The following is an 18,621-nucleotide window of genomic DNA, read 5'->3' as shown; positions in this document are numbered from 1 at the left end:
ATGGCCAAAGAAGCAACTACTGTTCATGTGTGTCATGACAGGACAACCAGTTAAAAATTCTTGTCTTGTTGGGGATCGGGCCGACAATTCTGGGTGGCAGACGGGCCTGGGGGCGAGGGGGTAAAGGCAGAAAACTCTAAAAAATAAACCCTTGCCTGCCAGCTCCCAATGTTAGCCATCGTTGTGTTGCTTGTTTCATTTTCCACTGCTTATTATTCAACATGATGCCAAGTCAGATTTATAGAATGTATTAACAGAAAGAAAGAAAGAAAGAAAGAAAGAAAGAAAGAAAGAAAGAAAGAAAGAAAGAGCTAGTTTCTCATCCTCATGTTAAACTGCTTTCCTATCCTCACATCAAGCGTATTGGCCGGGGTTAGCTGGTTAGTATGCCAGTACATGGACGTCTTTGACCTAAGGTCGTAGATGTTAAAGCTTTACATGCTCTTGGTAATTGATAAACTGATAAATACTTTATTGTCATTGCATCCAAGAAAAACACATTCAAAGACATTTACTAAGCCGTCGTTGCAGTGAAACGTGCCATAAAACCCATAAAACAACAATAATAAACACCATCAAAAAACAAAAATAACAAACAAACAAATAACAATAAATTGTATACACAGTCCAATCATAAAAGAAAAACAATACAAAAGCAGTATACAAGACCATTCAGTAAATTATTAATGTTAGTAATGTTTCTCTGTTTGTTGGTTTGTTTTGTTCGTAAACTAACAATCTGGCTAATTGTACCATTAAAGAGTATAAAAATTGTTAAAAATAAACATTGTTTGCATACATTTAAGTTTGTGAGAGGTACTTAATTCAACTTTATTTATACATAACACCTTTCATGAAAAACATTAACTTCAAATGCTTGAGCTGGCTTGAAAAGCAACAATTTTTGAAATTGGATAAATTAGTCAATAAAATGAAATAGTAAAAGTATTTGATATGATAAAAACCAGGATTCTCACAGCACATAAAAAAGCAACAATAAAAAATGAGTTGTGAAGATAAATAAAACTCAGTAGAATACAATTAATATCAGGGATAGAAGGTATATAAAAACTATGACCGTTGTGTTATATTACAGTGTTAGATATCATCGTCTGTGACTTAAAGAACATAGAAATGTATGAAAACTAGTGACAGTGAAAAACAGTCCCAACCAAAACAGCTTCAGGGATTCACAGGAGAGTTGAAAAGGTCACTGTACTTCTAGGACACACTCCGGTACATGACTGAAAGGCTCTCCTGGCCTCTGCGCATTGAAAACAAGCCAAAGAAAGCTGGGGGTTGGGGGTCTGAGGCAGCCATTAGCAGATAAGGCAGTTGACTTCAGGTAAGTTGGTGCAGTTTATTTTCCCCGCGGCAAAGTATGAAAAGCGGAAAAAGGGAGGTGGGTGATTAACACAGATCACTATTATTAAATCATGCAGGAAGGTTGTTAGTGCACATGAAGTTGTCTGTAACATGTCATGACAAACTCTGGATCACTGGCAGGAAGAACCCAAATAAATCTCTGAATGGAATTTTTGATGGGAAGGTACGCCATAATTAGTATCTTCACTTTTAATGATGAACTGCATCTGTTTCTCTTGTCAGCATTATAACCTTATTCAGAAAAATGCAAATATGTAACAAAAATGCAATAGTCAAAAAAAGTGCTGGCCGTAACATTAAAATAAGCAATTTAAATTTGTTTGTAAGATTGTGATTTAAGCTATAACTGTTCCTATCAGGTAAAGCTACTTTTCTTGTTTCTCTAAAGTGATTTTTGGGCTGTCTTTTCTAAGGAAAAAAAAAGTCATCCTTATGAAGCTACAGAAATTGCATGTGGTCATATAAATTGATGAATGTTGATTTTTTTACTAGAAATTAAGTGACTTGCTGTGTTTCTCAGGTAATGCTGCTGAATAACATAAAAGCTATGCAAGAAATAGTGAAACAGTTAACTTTTTACAGGGTTAATGTCAGTAATCTGTTCTTTAAAAAAAGTAATGAAAAAATGGCTACAACACTGCAAATAGCTCCCTGAGCTTATGGAGATTGGCATTGATTCTAAGTTTATTTTCATAACACATGCCAAAACTCTCAAAGACAAATTTGAATGAAATGTAGCATAACTGGACCACTGCGGTGCAAATTGTCACATATTCATTCATTAATCTGACAGCAACACCGGTGGGGAGTAAACCACTTTTTTAACTCTTTATTTCCCCAGCACAGAATTCTAACTTAAAATAAAGTCATGATTTCCCTCTGAATTATTATGTTTGTTAAACTAAGTATAATAGCATGGTACCTGCAGAGAGGACAAACACTGGAGCATTCAGTGGTTGCCATTCAGTTTGTGCTCTTGATTTTATGCCGACACGTTTACTGTGGCATGTGCAGAGGTCAGCCTCTTCACTTTAAAGTGGGCAGTAACTGCATCATCAACAGTGCAGTAATTAACAACCAATATTGTTCATGCCCAATGCTTTTTATGTTCTGTATGTGGGTTGATGGGACAAAGTAGGATGTAAGGGATAGGGCAAGATGGAAGCAGATGATCCACTGTAGGGATCCTAAAGGGACCTACCAAAAGAAGAGGAAGAAGATATAAGTATTCTAAAAATGTGCTATTCGTCCCTAATTTGTTATATATGATCATATTTGATATATTTAACTTGTTGTCTTTTAGTCAGACTGACCATACTGAAATAAACCAGGCACTGTGTCCTGATAATGATCTAGTGCATACATGGTCGTGTGTCTGAAACGGCCATCAGACTGTAAGGTCGTGGATGAATTTTAAACATTTATTGACCCACCCCCCCCACTGAATGGCAGTAATCCTTGTGCCAGGCCCAGCCAGAGACCACGAGGTGTGCATATTAAAAGTTTTTACTGAGGCTCCACAACACCTGTGAGCCCCTCACCACTGAGCCTTGCACCACAAGAACATAAATCACAGCTTGTGAGTGGAATATCTCATAGAGAGCCAGCATTCCACAGCTCGTGCTGGGATTAGGAAATCAAAAGGGCACACGCTCTGCAAATGCTGCACAAGGCCCCAAGGAAGCCAGGGTGTTGAGAAACAGCCAAAGAGGCTCACTCAGCTCTGTCATTTATAATGGTGCCGGACTGACAGAAGCCCCTGGGATATTACTGCTACAAACCCCAAACCACTGACTGTATGTGCCATCCAAGCAAGTACAAATTATGGTCTAAACGAAGCGGAAGAGCTAGTGCAAATTGCAGGAAGCGTTCTCCTGTGTCTTCATTATCTTGTTAGTTTTTTCGATAAATATATTTTCCACAGCATGTGGCTGAGATTACCAGAGTAAAATGAGCTTTCTTCATACAGTGACATCCTGAATTGGCCATTTTACTAAATATATGCAAAATAAAATGCGGATGTTTTGCCTGTCAAATGCTATATTCTCACTGCAACAGGTGTATGCATGATTAAAACTACACAGAGGACATCCATGATTTGCCCTTCTTTATAGCCCATTATGCAGTCCCGAGGAAAAGGAAACTGTACTGTGAGAAATGCAAGCATTTGATATGCAAAAATGCTCTTCATGTATCCTTGCCCTGTGTTAGTCAAAACATTGATGAGATTAATTTGCATTTATGGAGTGAATGATTACACAAGTACACTATATGAGGAATAAAGGGCCCAGCTCAGGTTAAGGCTGATTGACAGCAGTATTGTCTGGTGGGGCTTCACTTCATTTTGAGAAGCCCAAAGTGACCCCATGCATTATGGCTATGGGGGCAGTGCCAGTCTCTCAGGATGCTGATTAAGTGGGATAAGCCAGCCCCTCAGACACAAGTGGCCTGACCATGCTGGGGGAGTCCTACCTAACTGCTTACACCCAGCTCCACCCCATACTGCCTTGCACATACAACTGACACAAGCATAGGCATACACACATCAAAAAGTGACATTTATTGCTAAACCAATTTATGAAGCAGCTGGACCAGCTAGATCAACTAAACCTGGGGTCTTAGTTTGCATTTATCAACTTTGGATATTTAGTTTATTTCATCCATGTAAGCTACTTAAACCACTTGGTTTTAAACCCAAGCCTAAGCATATGCTCTAATAGGTATGTGTGTGAACCTAACTGAACAATGGTGATTCTACAACTATTGTAAGGTAATGGCTGCCCTTAAAGCTTTTGTTTCCCAGCTGAGGGACACTTAAAACGAGCCTTTCAAGATAAACGGCTGTTGTAGGCCACCGGCTTCCCCAGTTCCCCCCGGGACAACGTATCCATCACCAGATGCCCTCGGGTGTGGGCTAACAAATTTGTTCATTCCGGGGGCTTACATAACACACGAAGAGTTTATTTTGCAGGATTTAGCGTGAACTGCCAGCAGAGATCCCACTTACAGGTTGCGCGCACGGCAGTCCCGGTTTTTAACATGCATTAGGCGTTAATTCACTAAAGGGCAAAATCCCCCACATGTAGGCTATTACTTGCCACCAACACATCGAAACTGGTTTGTCATGTCTGTAGGTAGACAGGTGGAGCAATAACTTATGACGGGGTGACTGACGAGATATTATTATTTAGTCAATACGATCAATTATTATGTGGACGGGAGGTCACCACGTGCCTGTGTTTTTAAATATGGGTTGCAAAACGGATTTTTGCCAACCAGCTGGTCCACTTGCTACTTTTTTTGTCCTTTAGGTCAAAAATTTAAAAAAAAAAAAAAAAAAAGGGAGAAAAAGAAGAAAAAGGGAAAAAAAGAAAATTGCATTCGGCTCGTTCTGTAAAGATAATCTATCTATCTATCTATCTATCTATCTATCTATCTATCTATCTATCTATCTATAATAAACGTTTAAGCTGACAAACTGTCTGAAACAGTTTTTTGCTGCACTGTGTGCGTGGGTCTCTTGGGTCTGCACTAAGATTCGTCAAAAGAGAAAAGCCAGTGCCCTCTACAGGACGCCACTGACGGTGCCAGAGCGCACACTGACAAACACATCTCCCACTTTGTAAAACTACTGTTTTACAAGCATCCTTGTCACACTTGTGTTAACAGCTACATACTTTCTGACTTATCTCGCACAATCAGTGCAATTCATTTTTATATTTCAGAAGCAGGAGTAAAATATGAGAGGAGAAAATATTTCGTGCTTTGTGTGTCAGCTCATGAAAAGGTCAGACCGTCCGTGTGATGTTCACATATGATGCCCTTTTAAATCTATGATATAATACTTTTTTTTAAAGAGGACTCCAGCTGTAGTGCTGCTGTAAGTAGTCATACACTGTGATGGCATAGCTCACGATTAACCCGGCCCTGTAGAGGGCGATCTTGTTGTGTGGACGATCAAAATTGGGGTCAGCATGTATCTACTACTATATAGAATTCCAGTTTCTTACAGCATAATTTATCTTACAGCATAATTTAAGCACATCAGTATGTTAAATAAAACTGTGAACTCATATAAACATCTGCAATTACATGAAAGGAAAGCAATACTTTGAATCTTAAAAACACTTTCTGAATATTTTTATGGCAGCCAAAGCGTTTATTTACCAATTGCATCTCCTTTGAAAAGAAAAATGCACTTTTGGAAACTAAATTTACTGCACTTTGAACTCATTAAGAAATGTGTAAAATTTTTGTGACACATACAAATGTACTTTTCATCCAGATTCTTGTCTTCCTTTCTGTGATTTACTGGCAAATTAATTTATATAATAACTAATGGAAGGATGAATGAAATTAAAATACATATGATTAATAAAAACAATAAAGTTTATCCACTGATACACATTCCTACAATAATATAGCTATTGCCAGTTGTAGTGATATGGTATGGAAACCTAACTGATTGCCAGAAAAGACATAACTAGTAATTTTCTTAACAAAGACATAATCTTCTCTCTATCATAATAAGAAACAACATGTGTGGTTGTAGCGTGAACCTTTGCAAGGATAACTCAGCCTGTAATGCACTGTTATTTACACTTGGAAGAAACTGTGAACCCTGGAATTACCAGGATTGCCAAGTTCATTGCTTATAAAACATGGTTTTATCATCATCTAAGAAACAAACACAGTCTGACTAAATTAGTGAAACACAGTTGTATTTTTTGTGTCTTCGTGGGACATATTGAGAAATAACTCACAGTTCACACTGGAAATAATAAGTGAATCATTGCTACCTGTATTTTTCTTACTCCCAATGTTCATTTGGAGTTAAATATTCAAATTGAGAAAACAAAACTGTAGCCGTACCATCCATCAATTTATGAATAAAGTTCTGTGCAAGAGTCTCGAGCCACCACTCATTTTAAAATATTTTGCTTCCAAGGAGCCAGACTGTAATTTTTCATGTAGTCTTAATTGAAAAGTTCTCCAGGCTTTCTCAAGGTCTTTCAAAGTTTCTCTTTGGTGCTTTTTCAATCATTTTCAGCCCAGTCTTTGTATCTGACCTATGAATCATTCAAGGGGAAAAAGGAATCTAGCTCAAAGGCTGAACCATTGCTGTTTCTATACATAGACAATTAGGAGGAAAATTTAAACGCCCCCAAAGATATTAAATTGTATCTTTGGGCATTTTTTACTGTCACTCTGTTCTAAAAACACATCACCTACTTTAAACAAATCAAGGCAAAATGTCAAAGATAACACAGTTTGACTGGTGTAAAATAGTATTTTTGACCAACAAGGTGATTCTCAAAGTTCCATTAGTCAAAAAACTTGGCATATCTCAGCACTGTGTGTCTTTAAGAAGAAGAAGAAATTATAGGCATAAAAAGCTATCTGCAACAATATCTAAAAGTCATATCCGTAAAAAATAGGAAAATCAAGCCAAGACTGGACACAGGACCTGAGAGATGGATGTGGAAAACCATTCAAGTCATTATCAATAAAGAGTAAAAGCATACCAGAGCCCAGACATCAACATTAAAGCAGTGTGGGATCATTTCGAGAGAAAACAGAACAAAAGGCAGCCAACAGCCAAAGAAGAGCTTTGAATGTCCTTCAAGAAGCCTGGAAAACTATTCCTGAAGACTACTTAAAGCAGGGGTGTCCAGACTTTTTTACAAGAGTGCCATATTTGTCAATGGAAAATCACCAAGGGGCCAAAAAAAGTAATAATACATTTTTAAGGTAGGAGTGAGAGGCCATATAAAGCCCCCGGACTAGACTTTGGACAAGCCTGATTTAAGAAATTACAAGAAAGCTTTCCTAATTCAATGTTCTGTAGACAGACAAGACAAAACTGAGCATTCTGGCAAAAATACACAATGCTATAATTAGAGGAGAAAAGATGCAACACCTAAACCCAACCTCAGCTATGAAGCATGGCGGTGGAGGAGACATAATATGGTGTAGAAAACCTGAATGCCTTGCAATAACTAAATTAATTCAAAATTGCTCTACTGGGGAATGTCAAGGCACAAGTCTGTGATTAGTCCAGCACAGATAAGGAGAGGCAGGGTTACGCAATGAGCCAATGGCATGTACAACAAACAGCAACAAGATAACATTTTTATAGAGATGAATGATGTGTTTTTAGAATCAGTATAGGCTTTAATTCTGTTGCGACTGTGACTCAACAGAAGAAAATGGATGGATGGATGTAAAAAAGTTGTATATAATGGAAGTTGTGTTTCAGTACAGAGACAGCTATTAAAACTGATTTTAGACTCAGACATAACATTTGCTTTGTCACTAGTGCTTCCCAGATTGACCAGACTGTTTTGATGAAGGGCTGTTTTGTGATTTATCTTAGGAATCAATCCAGCGTCGTCAACAAAACTCTCGACACCGTCAATCATTGATAAGATGCTTCACATTACAAATAGTCCTTGTCCTATTTTAGAGTACAGATGAGAAAATGCACATGTAGATTATAGAAAATTATAGATACTTAGTTTTAACATTCACGATTTAAATAATTAAAAATAGTAGAGTTATTATAGTTTTGCGTTTTCTAATTATTTTTTATAATTTTAATTCATTTTGATTTTTTGTTTTGAATTCACTTTAGTTTTCATTGTATGAATTTAGTTTCAGTGTTAGTTTTTTTGTCTTTTTAATTATTATTTTAATATTATATTTTATTTTTGCATGGAGAGCATTCGTCAGTATAAAATCAGTGTAGATATTACAATAAAAACACAGAACTTCTTGAAAGCAGTTGACTCACACTGTGGCAGACGTCTCTGTAAACACGTCCATCAATGCCTCATCACGCAAATAATTTTTTTTAACCAAACTAACAAATACTAAAACTAAAAGTTTTTAGTCTCTATTTTTTATTTTGTTTTAGCTTTTCAACTTCACAAAATTGTTTTAGTTTTGTTTGTTTGGTTTTTTTTAATCTAGTTTTTATTTAACATTTTAACTGAAAGGTTTCGTCACATTAAATTTTTGTTTCTATATTAGCTTAGTTAACTATAATAAGGTTGATGAATAGTTGCATAAACAGTCGGTTTGCACCTTTGTGGTGGCAGACTCAACAACAGACACTCCATAGAGATTTTAGAAAGGCTAGCCCAGCAGTGTAACAAGCCTTGGCAAGAAAATTATTGAGGTGGCAGGTACAGTGCCAGGTTTGAACATGACTGTTTTTTATAAGAAATCATTTTTGGTTTTTTAGAGGGTAAAAGTGACGCAGTCTGTCCTGAGCATCTCCTGGATCAGAAACCGTTAACAGAACGTAAAATTAAAAAATTCTTATCTGTTTTTATATTGACAACGAAGCTATGTTGTTGGAGTTGAAGGAATCATTTATACAGTGCTGTAATTGTACTTGGAAAGGGTTCCAAGATGTTTGCCTTTCTCTCCCTCTAGCTGTGATGATTGTGATGAAGGTTTTATGATCCTGCTCCACTTTAGGCTAATAGGGTTTCTGATTCCTTGGCAAAGTGAATGACTCATGTTGTCAACCACGTTAACATCTGTGCTGGATTTCAGAGTAAAATGAGTGTGTGGATTACATCAGAAGCCATCTCCATCTTAACTGCTTGAATGCATTGCTTTCAAACTTGTTATTATCACCATAGCAACAGGCAATCCCCTTCCCGCAGGTGGTCTTGTCATTGTTAGTGATGAGGTCCAAAATGGTAGTGCCACCTGCATATCTGAGGAGTTTGTCTCACTCTCCTCTTCCTTTTCCCAAGGAACTTTCTCTTATAGTGAGAAAAATAAGAAAACAATGACACTCACAGAAAGAAGGCATATACACATACACACATACATATATATATATACCACTCAGTTAATTTAATTTCCCATGCACCCCAGACATTACAATTTGCATGTTATTTTTTTAGTTATATCAAAGCAATCAGGCTGCTCTGAAATAAGGTGTTGTAAAGTCACTTGTGAGTGTCTGTATCAGTATGTGGGTGAAATACATGTACTCACTGGTTGCTTTTTTTAGGCACACCTTGCTAGTGCCGGGTGTGTTGAATCCCTTTTTTGTCTTCAGAACTGCTTCTCTTCATGGCATAGATTCAACAAGGTGCTGGAAACATTTTCATAGATTTTGGTCCATATTCATGTAATACATCATCACACATGATAGTTGCTGCAGATTGGTTGCCTGCACCTTCATGATGTGAATCTTCTACATCCCAAAGCTGCTCTGTTGGACTGAGATCTGGTTGTGAAAACAGTTTGAGATGATTTAAGCTTTGCAACATGTGTGTGTGTGTTATCCTTCTGGAAGCAGCAATACCCCGGTCAGCTGTGTATTAAACGATGCTCAGTTGGTACTAACGGGCCCAAAGTGAGCCAAGAAAATGTGCAGACTGAATGGTTGATAATAGGCAGGATGGATCCATGCTTTCATGTTGTTAATGTTTATTTTTTGATTGTATCGTCCAAATGTTGCTGCAGTTATTAGATAAGATTTACCAGAGCAGGCAACATTTTTTTTTCAATCTTCTATTGTGGAATTTTGGTGAGTCCATGCAAACTGTAGCCTCAGTTTCCTTTTCTTAGCTGGCAGAAGTGGTGAAAGTACAACAGAACTGGTGTGGTTTTCTGCTGCCATAGCTCAGCTGCTTCAAGGTTTAACATGTTGTATGTTCTGAGATGCTCTTCTGCATACCTTGGTAATTTGATTTACTGCTCCTATCAGTCCAAAGCTTTCTGGCAACTCTCCTCTGAACTCTGACACCAGCAAGGCAGAGAACTGTGAGTCACTGGATATTTCTCTTTTTTGGACTGTTCTCTGTATACCCCAGAGATGGTTGCGAGGGAAAATCCCAGTAGAATCACTGTTTTAATGAACCATTAGATCATCTTTCTTCTCCAATCTGATGCTTGAACTTCAGCAGGTCATCTTGATCATGTCAACATGCATGCACTGAGCTGCTGCCATAGACTGATTAGATATTTGGTTGGGTTAATGAGCAGTTGAACTGGTGTACCTAAAACAGTGGCCTGTGTTAGCCTACTCTGTAAAGTAATGAGTGCACATTATCTTTCCGGGCCCATCAGATTTTAATGTTCATTTAAGCCAAGAATCTTTGAAATGCTGCACATTATATAGTGTAATTATGAGTAAAGTGAGTATTAATAGACCACGGCTGACATAAATGCAATAATATTTAGGCAAACTTCTCATTTAAGGCTAAACCCAGAGGGTAGGAAGTGTGTTGAGCTCAACTAATTGGAACAAAATTCAAAAATAAAAAATTAGAGTTTAAATAAATAATTGCCCGCACTATGTTTACTGGCCTAATGGCTGCAATAATAGTCCAGTAGTTATAGTAAAATGGCTCGGACTCTTTGCTGACTACAAATAGTGATAGAAGAGCAAACGAGACAGCTGAAAATGGTTTAGATCACATTTGAACATGGGAGGTATCTTTGATGAAGGGGGGAAACAGGTAATTAACATTCACTCCTGGAAGGATGTCAGGCTCACAGTATAAAAACAATAAAAACACCAAAACCAGATCAGGGTAGAAACTGTTCAAGCCACCATGGATTGGTGTGGAATACAAATTACAGTATAGTCTGGAATTATATCGGCATTATAGGGCCTTTTCAGTAATCATTACACCTCCAGTCATTTTAAACAAGCTAAAATAGGATCCTGGCGTTACTGAAGCTAGCCGGCTGACACTTACATATGCGGCAGTGATTGAAGGTCGTTGCTAAGCAACGGAACGCTGAACCGCCCTATTATGCACCGCTCTTAGAAAAGCACATAAAGCGAAGTTAACACTATCCCTGCGCAGATTTAATGGATAATGTATAACTGCTGCAAGTAAGTTTATTTTTTCGAACGTAGTGCGGAGCTAAAGCATGCCATCTTGGCAGAGTAGTCATGGACGAGGAAAAAAATATTCCGTCTTTTCTTGAGGACGACAGAGTTAAGTTTGTCGAGGAAAAAGTTTGCGGGCTACTGCGGGTGCACAGCCAGACATGGCAAAGAAATGCTGTTAGTGAAGAGTTTCAAGCCCCTCTGAAGAACTTCTTTGAAAAGCAGTCGCTTGTATTTTTCTCTTCCTCTAAAAAGGGCTGTCTGGTTGCTTCTAATGAGGTATGTCTGTTACAGATGTTGCAGAGTCTGCTGCGTGTGTTCTTACAGCAGACATTTTGACATGTCATAGCAGGAAACTCGCAGGTATAATGATGGCAATTTTCACTTAGGGGAGATTCTTCTTTTTATGTATGTTGGTTCGCTGTTACTGGGGCACTTCATCATTAAAATGATTGATTTCACCTGCAATTTTCCTACTACACAGGTAAAATGTCTGCTTTGAAAATGTAGTGCCAAAGCCGTTTCAATATAATACTGGCTTAGAATATTTATTATGGACTTAATAAACTAGCAAAGATCTTTTAAAATGAAACGAATAAATCGTTTTATCATGACATATTTAAAAGTCTTGCAAAATCTCACATTATTTCAAACACAGGTTCCACCAGATGCTAAAAATGAACAAATCTATCTTCTCAAGAAGAGAGTTGTTCCAGTCACCTCTGAAAACTGCAGGGAACTGCTGCTCTTTGGCCTTTTGACTCCACCAGCACTCCTGCAGCTGTCATGTGCAGTTAAGCAGGTGACTATGCCACCCATTTTCATACACATAAGCCATAAAAAAGCATTTCTTTCTATTTCTAACCTGCCTGTATGGGTTCTGGGTGAATTCGTTATGTTTTTATCTTCGCAAGATATGTGTTCCACTGCTGTCCGACAACAAAAACCATCAGACTTGGCCACTTCTGATATCTGAAGACATCCTTCGACATGTGGAAATCATGTGCAGTCAGACCTCAGTTGTGCAGGGACGGGTTATGGGGAAAACTGTCCTTCCTATTCCAGTAGCAGCTGACTGGATGGAAAAGTCACACAGCATCTTTGAAAAGTAAGAAAACAACCATGCATACAGTGTAAGCTTTGGTACTGTATGTTTTAAGTAAAGCTCTCATCTTCTGTTTTCTCCTTCAGGCATGAAAACTATGACAGGGCAGTAGCCCATGCCATAGAGACCCAGGTCATCAACTGGACAAATCTGATCCAGAAAATTTTAAAGGAGGATTCATCAGATATACTAATAACAGGCTGTAATCCAGGGCCCAGTGCAGAACTGAAGTTTTGGGCATCCAGGAAGAACACCATAGAGAGCATTTATCATCAGGTATACTTCCTAACCACATTGGTATTCACCGAAACATGTTTTAATATCTTTTCATGTCCTTCTACGTCACTGTTTGCTAAAGTTGTAGCTTGCTGTAGCTTCAGAGTCCAGTTATTCAAATGATGATGAAGATGTTAGAGACGATGGATAGCAGCTATCATCCAACAATCAAGATGCAAATTGGAAAAGTGTGTGATGGTAAGATTACCTTGTCACTTTTTTAAAGACAATGGGTAGTGCCTGCCTGTATGCCTCCATCTCTGTTATACAGTTAGAGGTTAACATATGATTATGATATATATTTTTCTTCCTCAAAAAATAAAGCTCTTCGAGAAGCCGAGGACATTGACCTCCATCTACAGCCACTACATGCACAGCTGTCTCATTTGGAAATCGGAGAGCTTCCACTCATGGAAACATACATGCCGGCACTTTTTCACACGCTTTACCTCATTTGGACCAACTGCCGGTCTTACCAAAGACCAGCACGCATCGTGGTACTACTGCAGGAACTCTGCAATCTGCTCATTGAACAGGTATAAGTTCTCATTTGAAACACCTGTATTTATAGATGTACATAGGGGGGCCCAGAGAAAGAGCAAGCTACTACTGACAGCTGACGTTACTCTGACTATTAGCTGCTAGCATTAACAAATTCACAGATATAAAAACTTATTCCCTGTAGGCTTCTACATACCTCTCTGCAGATCTGCTTCTCAGAGAGGATCCAGAGGAAAGTCTACAAATGGTAAAGAGAGTCATAAAAGTTTGTAGGTGTTTCAAAGACAGTTACCAGACCCAGAGGGAAAGACTCGCCAGCCAAGTGAAACATGCACCCTGGGATTTTCCATCTGCTATGATTTTCTCACGTTTCAACCAGTTCTTTAATCGTGTGCAACAGCTTGAGGTGAGATAATATTTTTGCTTTATTGGTTGTCACAGTAATGTTGTGTGTGATTTTGTTTCCTGATCATTTTTTTTCCTGACAGGAATTTTTTGAAATCATGCTACACTATAAGAGAATAGAAAAGTTGGAATTTGGTGGAACTAAAGGGAAACTCTACAGTGAGCATGCTGCTAAGATGCACAAAGAGTTCAGTGACCTCTGCCAAGCACTGATCCACAGTAAAAACTGCCCACTTGACTTGAACTCTCAGGTGATACTATTAATTAATTAAAGATTTTTTGGCATTTATAATAATAATCATTAGCATTCTTTTAATAATAATATAATACACATGTCTGCACTAGTGTTCACAATTAAATACTGTTGAACTGTTGTTTCTCTCCTTAGGGTTTTGAAAGTGAGTATAAAAATTTCAGGGTTAAGATTGCGGACATTGAATGCCGCCTTGCTCGCTTTCTGTGTTTGGTTTTCAAGGATTGTTCAGGCCTCGAATCAGCAATGAAAGTAAGTAAGACTGCATGCTAGTGTGGTAATGCATTATTTACCAAGTGAATGGTGAACAACAAAGACTCAAAGTGTTTCGGCCCGTAGATGCTAACTATTGCTGGGCCCTTCCTGGAGAAAAGACAGATTAGACAGATATTCGGTCCCAACTTCCTTCTGCTACAGCAACATTTCAGAGAAGAGCTGGAGACGTGTAAACATCTATTGAAATTACAGCTCAATCAGGTACTCCAAGCTAAAACTGGATACTAGCAGTATGCATTCACTGCACAATAGATACTGTTCATTTGATTTTTTTCTATAATCTCACTTTGTTTACAGATGGAAACTAGTCTGATGAAGAACATGGCACATGCATCTGGAGCTTTCAAGTGGGCAAAAATGCTCAGAGAACGCATTCAAAGACCGTGGGAAAAATTCAGAATGCTTTTTGGCAAGTGAGTAAAAACTAAAATTAGAATATGTTCTAAGCATAAGTTACACTTCTTGTCTTTATTGATTATATTATTGAACAGAAAGAGATTTATTTTTCATATTTCTAGGCCTGTAGAAGGAGCAGACATGGTTACCGAGTACAGCATGTACACGGAGATTTTGAATCTACTAGACCAGTTTGAGAAGAACATTTACTCTGACTGGTGCCGTGGCTTAGAACAGACGTGCCTGATTAACCTGAACCAGTCACTTATCTCCAGAAATCCCTCTTCTGGCCTGATTTCAGTCAACTTTAATCCAAAGGTAACCAATACCATGGAAATATGAAAGTGTACACCTTTCAATGCTCAACTTACTCTTTGACTGAGAGCATGCAGTGGCCCACTGCTAAGGCACCCTCAAGATCCTTAAAAACTTCTCAAAGAATAAAATTCAAATGATCCAAGAATCATTATTCCTTACCTCAAGCTTTTAATTGTACTGCTGACACAGTTTGCAAAGTATAAAAATAGTAGCAGCGTTGCAGTGGAAGGAGCACATTTCCATATTTAGTTATTTTATTCTTTAATTTTTTTCTGTAAGTTGATACAAAGTTTTCCCTGATAGGTGCCAGCACCTACACAACAAACCACACCGTTGCCCTGGCAACCTGGTCTTGATAGTACTATTAATTCTGCACCAGTACCCATTACCTACTCACAGTCATCAATGTTTATGCTTTTGCATACCTGCTTTATCAGTAGCAGAGTATTACTTATACATCATCAAGATCAAGGAATATAGATTTTTTTTTTTTGTTTAAGTTAGACATGACCAGGCTTTTTGTAGATATAGAAGCCTCACTCTTCTGGACGTGGAGGTGGGTGTGCTATTAGACAGCCCACTCACCACTTTAATCACACTCTAGATCTTGTTCTAACATATGGCATAGAAACTGAACAGTTAAGTAAGCACAAGTGTTTCCTGAAAGCCCTCTCTTGTCTGATCATTTTCCAATAACATGTACATTTACAATAATTGATTACACAGCAGTGAGGAATAGATTTCATCACAGTAGATGTGTTTCTGAAAGTGCTGTAACTAGGTTTAATTATATAATGCACCCACTTTTACTCCTGAATGTTACTCCAACAGAGGTCTTGTTAATAATTTTACTTCTTCAATATGTATGACTCTGTATACTGTAGCTCCTGTGAAAAAGGAATATAATTCTCAAATGCATTAATGGACCTTGTAAGCTAGAGAGGAAATGGTGTATCACAAATTTAGAAGATCATTATTTAGCCTAAAAAATAGTTTGCTGCTTTGTAAAAAAAAAAAAAAAAAGCCCTCTGTAGAGCTGGAACATCTTACTATTCATCATTGAAGAAAATAAAGAACAACCCTAGATTTCTCCTCAGCACTGTAGCCTTGCTGACAAAAAGACAGAGCTCTGTTAACATTAACTAGTAATGATTCCTTGAATTTCTTCACAAATAAAATTTTAAAACTTACTCATAATCATCTCACAGATGTAACATTATCTACAGCTACTTTCAGCACGATTGAAATTTATTTAGTATCTTTTTCTCCAAATGATCTTTCTGAGTTAACTTCAGTTAACTTCCTCCAAACCATCAACGTGTCTTTTAGACCTCATTCCTACAACACTGCTCAAAGAATTCTTACCATGATGTAATGCTTCAATCTTAAATATGATCAACCTATTTCTAATAATTGGCTATGTTCCACAGGCCTTCAAGCTGGCAGTAGTTAAACCGTTACTTAAAAAGCCATCTCTTGACCCACCTGTCTTAGTTAATTAGAATCATATCTATCTAATACACTCCAGTTTGTTCATGTAAATGGAGTGTCCTCTTCACTAAGGTTATTTATGGAGTTCTGTAGGCTTACATGTTGTTCCTGGAGTATTTAAAAGTAAAATGGGAGGGAAAGCCTTCAGTTTTCAGGCATCTCTTCTATGGAATCAGCTTCTAGGTTTGGATTCGGCAGGCAGACACTCTCTCTACTTTTAAGATTAGACTTAAAACTCTTCTTTTTGCTAAAGCATATAGTTAGGGCTGGATCAGGTGACCCTGAATCCTCCCTTAGTTGCTGCTGCAGTAGTTTTAGGTTGCTGGGGAATTCCCATGATGCACTGAGTATTTCTTCTTCAGGCACCTTCCTGTGTTTATACACCTCTCTGCATTGAATCATTATTAATCTCTGGGTCTCTTCCACAGCAAGTATTTTGTCCTGTCTTCCTCCCTCACCCCAACCAGATGGCTGCCCCTCCCTGAGCCTGATTCTGTTGGAGGTTTCTTCCTGTTAAAAGGGAGCTTTTCCTTCCCACTGTCACCAGAGCACTTGCTCATAGGGGGTCATATGACTGTTGGGTTTCTCTCTGTTGTATTATTGTTGGGTCTGCCTTACAATATAAAACTTCTTGAGACGACTCTTGTTGCTATTTGGCGCTGTGTAAATAAAATTGATTTGAACTGAACTGACAAGGCTTTTAGTGCTGCTGGCCCTCTGCAGTACCTTATTTCTGGATGTTTTCAGCTAAAATGCCACTTACTGATGCCTTTGACTTTTGTGTGTAAAATAAATGAATCCAAATATTTATTATTATTACAAGCTATTGCTAGTTATTACCTGCATTACTGGCAGTTTCTGCCAGGCCTGGGGTGCATTTTTAAATAATACTTTATGTATTTAGTGGTCAAACATAATTTTGTTGTGAATATCAATTTTGATGACCCTTAAGTTACGTACGGGTGACATACTTTGAATGTAATAGGTGACACAAACGCAAATGAAGAACATAGAAAAATACCAAAAACATAAAAAAACAATATAATATTAAAATATTATGTTATTATATAGGATCATAGTAAATCATAAAAAACATATATATGTTAGTTCTCATATGTTAATAATTACTGTATGTGTGATGATGTTCATGCAAAGTTTTCTTCAGATTGGTCCACTCATTAAGGAGTAGATACATAAAGGCATATATACATAAAAATGCTACAGTCATTATAGTCATTATAGTATTAAATTTAAATTAATTAAATTAAATTAATCAGTATTTTCTTTTACTTCTCAGCTGACTGAGGCCTTAAAGGATGTGAAGTATTTTCAGACTCTCAGTGAGATCAACATACCTCCAGATGCACTGGCTGTTTTTGAGAAGCGTGAAATGTTCACAAAGGTTTGAGAAAACATTTTAGAACTGGGCCACACAAGGTCACCCATCTAAGTTAAACAGCAGGGTTTTTTTTGTTGTTGTTTTTTTTAATTATTTATGTGCCCTAAGTGCATCATTTCCTCACATTTGTATTTTTCAGTATGTGAACAGTTTGCAGCTGTTAGTACAGTGGTACAACAAGCTTAAGCAGACAGTGTTAGAGGTGGAACTTCCTCTCATCAGAGCTGAGCTGGAGTCAGTAGACCTGCAGCTGTCGAGAGCAGAGACCAGCTTGACGTGGCAGGACGAGGACTGCTGGAGCTTCATCAGCAACACCAAACACCTTGTACAAGACCTTTTCTTTCGAGTTAACAGAGTGAGGGAGAACTGTGATGCCATTCAGTCTGTGATGAAGAGATGGAGCAAACAGGCCATGTTTTGCAGAAAGGACAACAAAAAAGGTTCACTCATACAGCTGGACGAGAGAGGAGACTCTCTCAGGAAGAAGTACAGCTCCATGAAGAATGATGGAGACTATATACATGGGCTGGTGCAGGTGTGTGTGGCTGGATCTGTGAAGAGTAACTGATCCATTATAGATTTTCTGTGAATACCCAAGTAAGCACTGAAACATGTATGTTTCTGTTGGTATGGTTGAAAAACAGCATTCACCTTGATTAGATTATTGACAGTTTAAAACCTTGTTTAGTTACTTTTTGTTCATTTTATTTAAACCTTGAATTTATGTGTAGCTTAATTAAATATAACAGTTTCATTATGAAGATGACTTGCATATGGTAGCATAGATCCAAATCTAAGTTCTTTGGTATATGTCCTGTATTGTTTAACATTAATTTTTATGCAACATAGATTTCTTAATGTTCTTAGCTTAAAAACTTTTAGTTATAAACACAATAATCTTTTTCCCCTGACATCCTGGAAGTATTTTTCTTGATATGTAGCATTAA

General features: G+C 37.7%; 1 protein-coding gene across 1 annotated transcript in view; it reads left to right on the top strand.

The window, feature by feature from the left end:
* The first annotated feature begins 11,194 nt into the window (after positions 1 to 11,194).
* si:dkey-233k19.3 (dynein heavy chain 11, axonemal) overlaps positions 11,195 to 18,621 on the top strand; it is a 41,224-nt gene continuing 33,797 nt past the window's right edge. The window contains 14 exon segments of the mRNA XM_019364547.2: positions 11,195 to 11,533; positions 11,913 to 12,056; positions 12,169 to 12,362; positions 12,446 to 12,635; positions 12,734 to 12,833; positions 12,960 to 13,171; positions 13,321 to 13,542; positions 13,625 to 13,792; positions 13,930 to 14,046; positions 14,134 to 14,271; positions 14,368 to 14,483; positions 14,589 to 14,784; positions 17,573 to 17,677; positions 17,814 to 18,209. Of these exon segments, the coding sequence (XP_019220092.2) occupies positions 11,318 to 11,533; positions 11,913 to 12,056; positions 12,169 to 12,362; positions 12,446 to 12,635; positions 12,734 to 12,833; positions 12,960 to 13,171; positions 13,321 to 13,542; positions 13,625 to 13,792; positions 13,930 to 14,046; positions 14,134 to 14,271; positions 14,368 to 14,483; positions 14,589 to 14,784; positions 17,573 to 17,677; positions 17,814 to 18,209 (2,514 nt within the window). The 5' untranslated portion in view covers positions 11,195 to 11,317.

This window comes from Oreochromis niloticus, linkage group LG11, assembly GCF_001858045.2.
Source record: "Oreochromis niloticus isolate F11D_XX linkage group LG11, O_niloticus_UMD_NMBU, whole genome shotgun sequence".
NCBI lineage: Eukaryota > Metazoa > Chordata > Actinopteri > Cichliformes > Cichlidae > Oreochromis > Oreochromis niloticus.
This window is presented reverse-complemented; position numbering and strand designations above follow the sequence as displayed.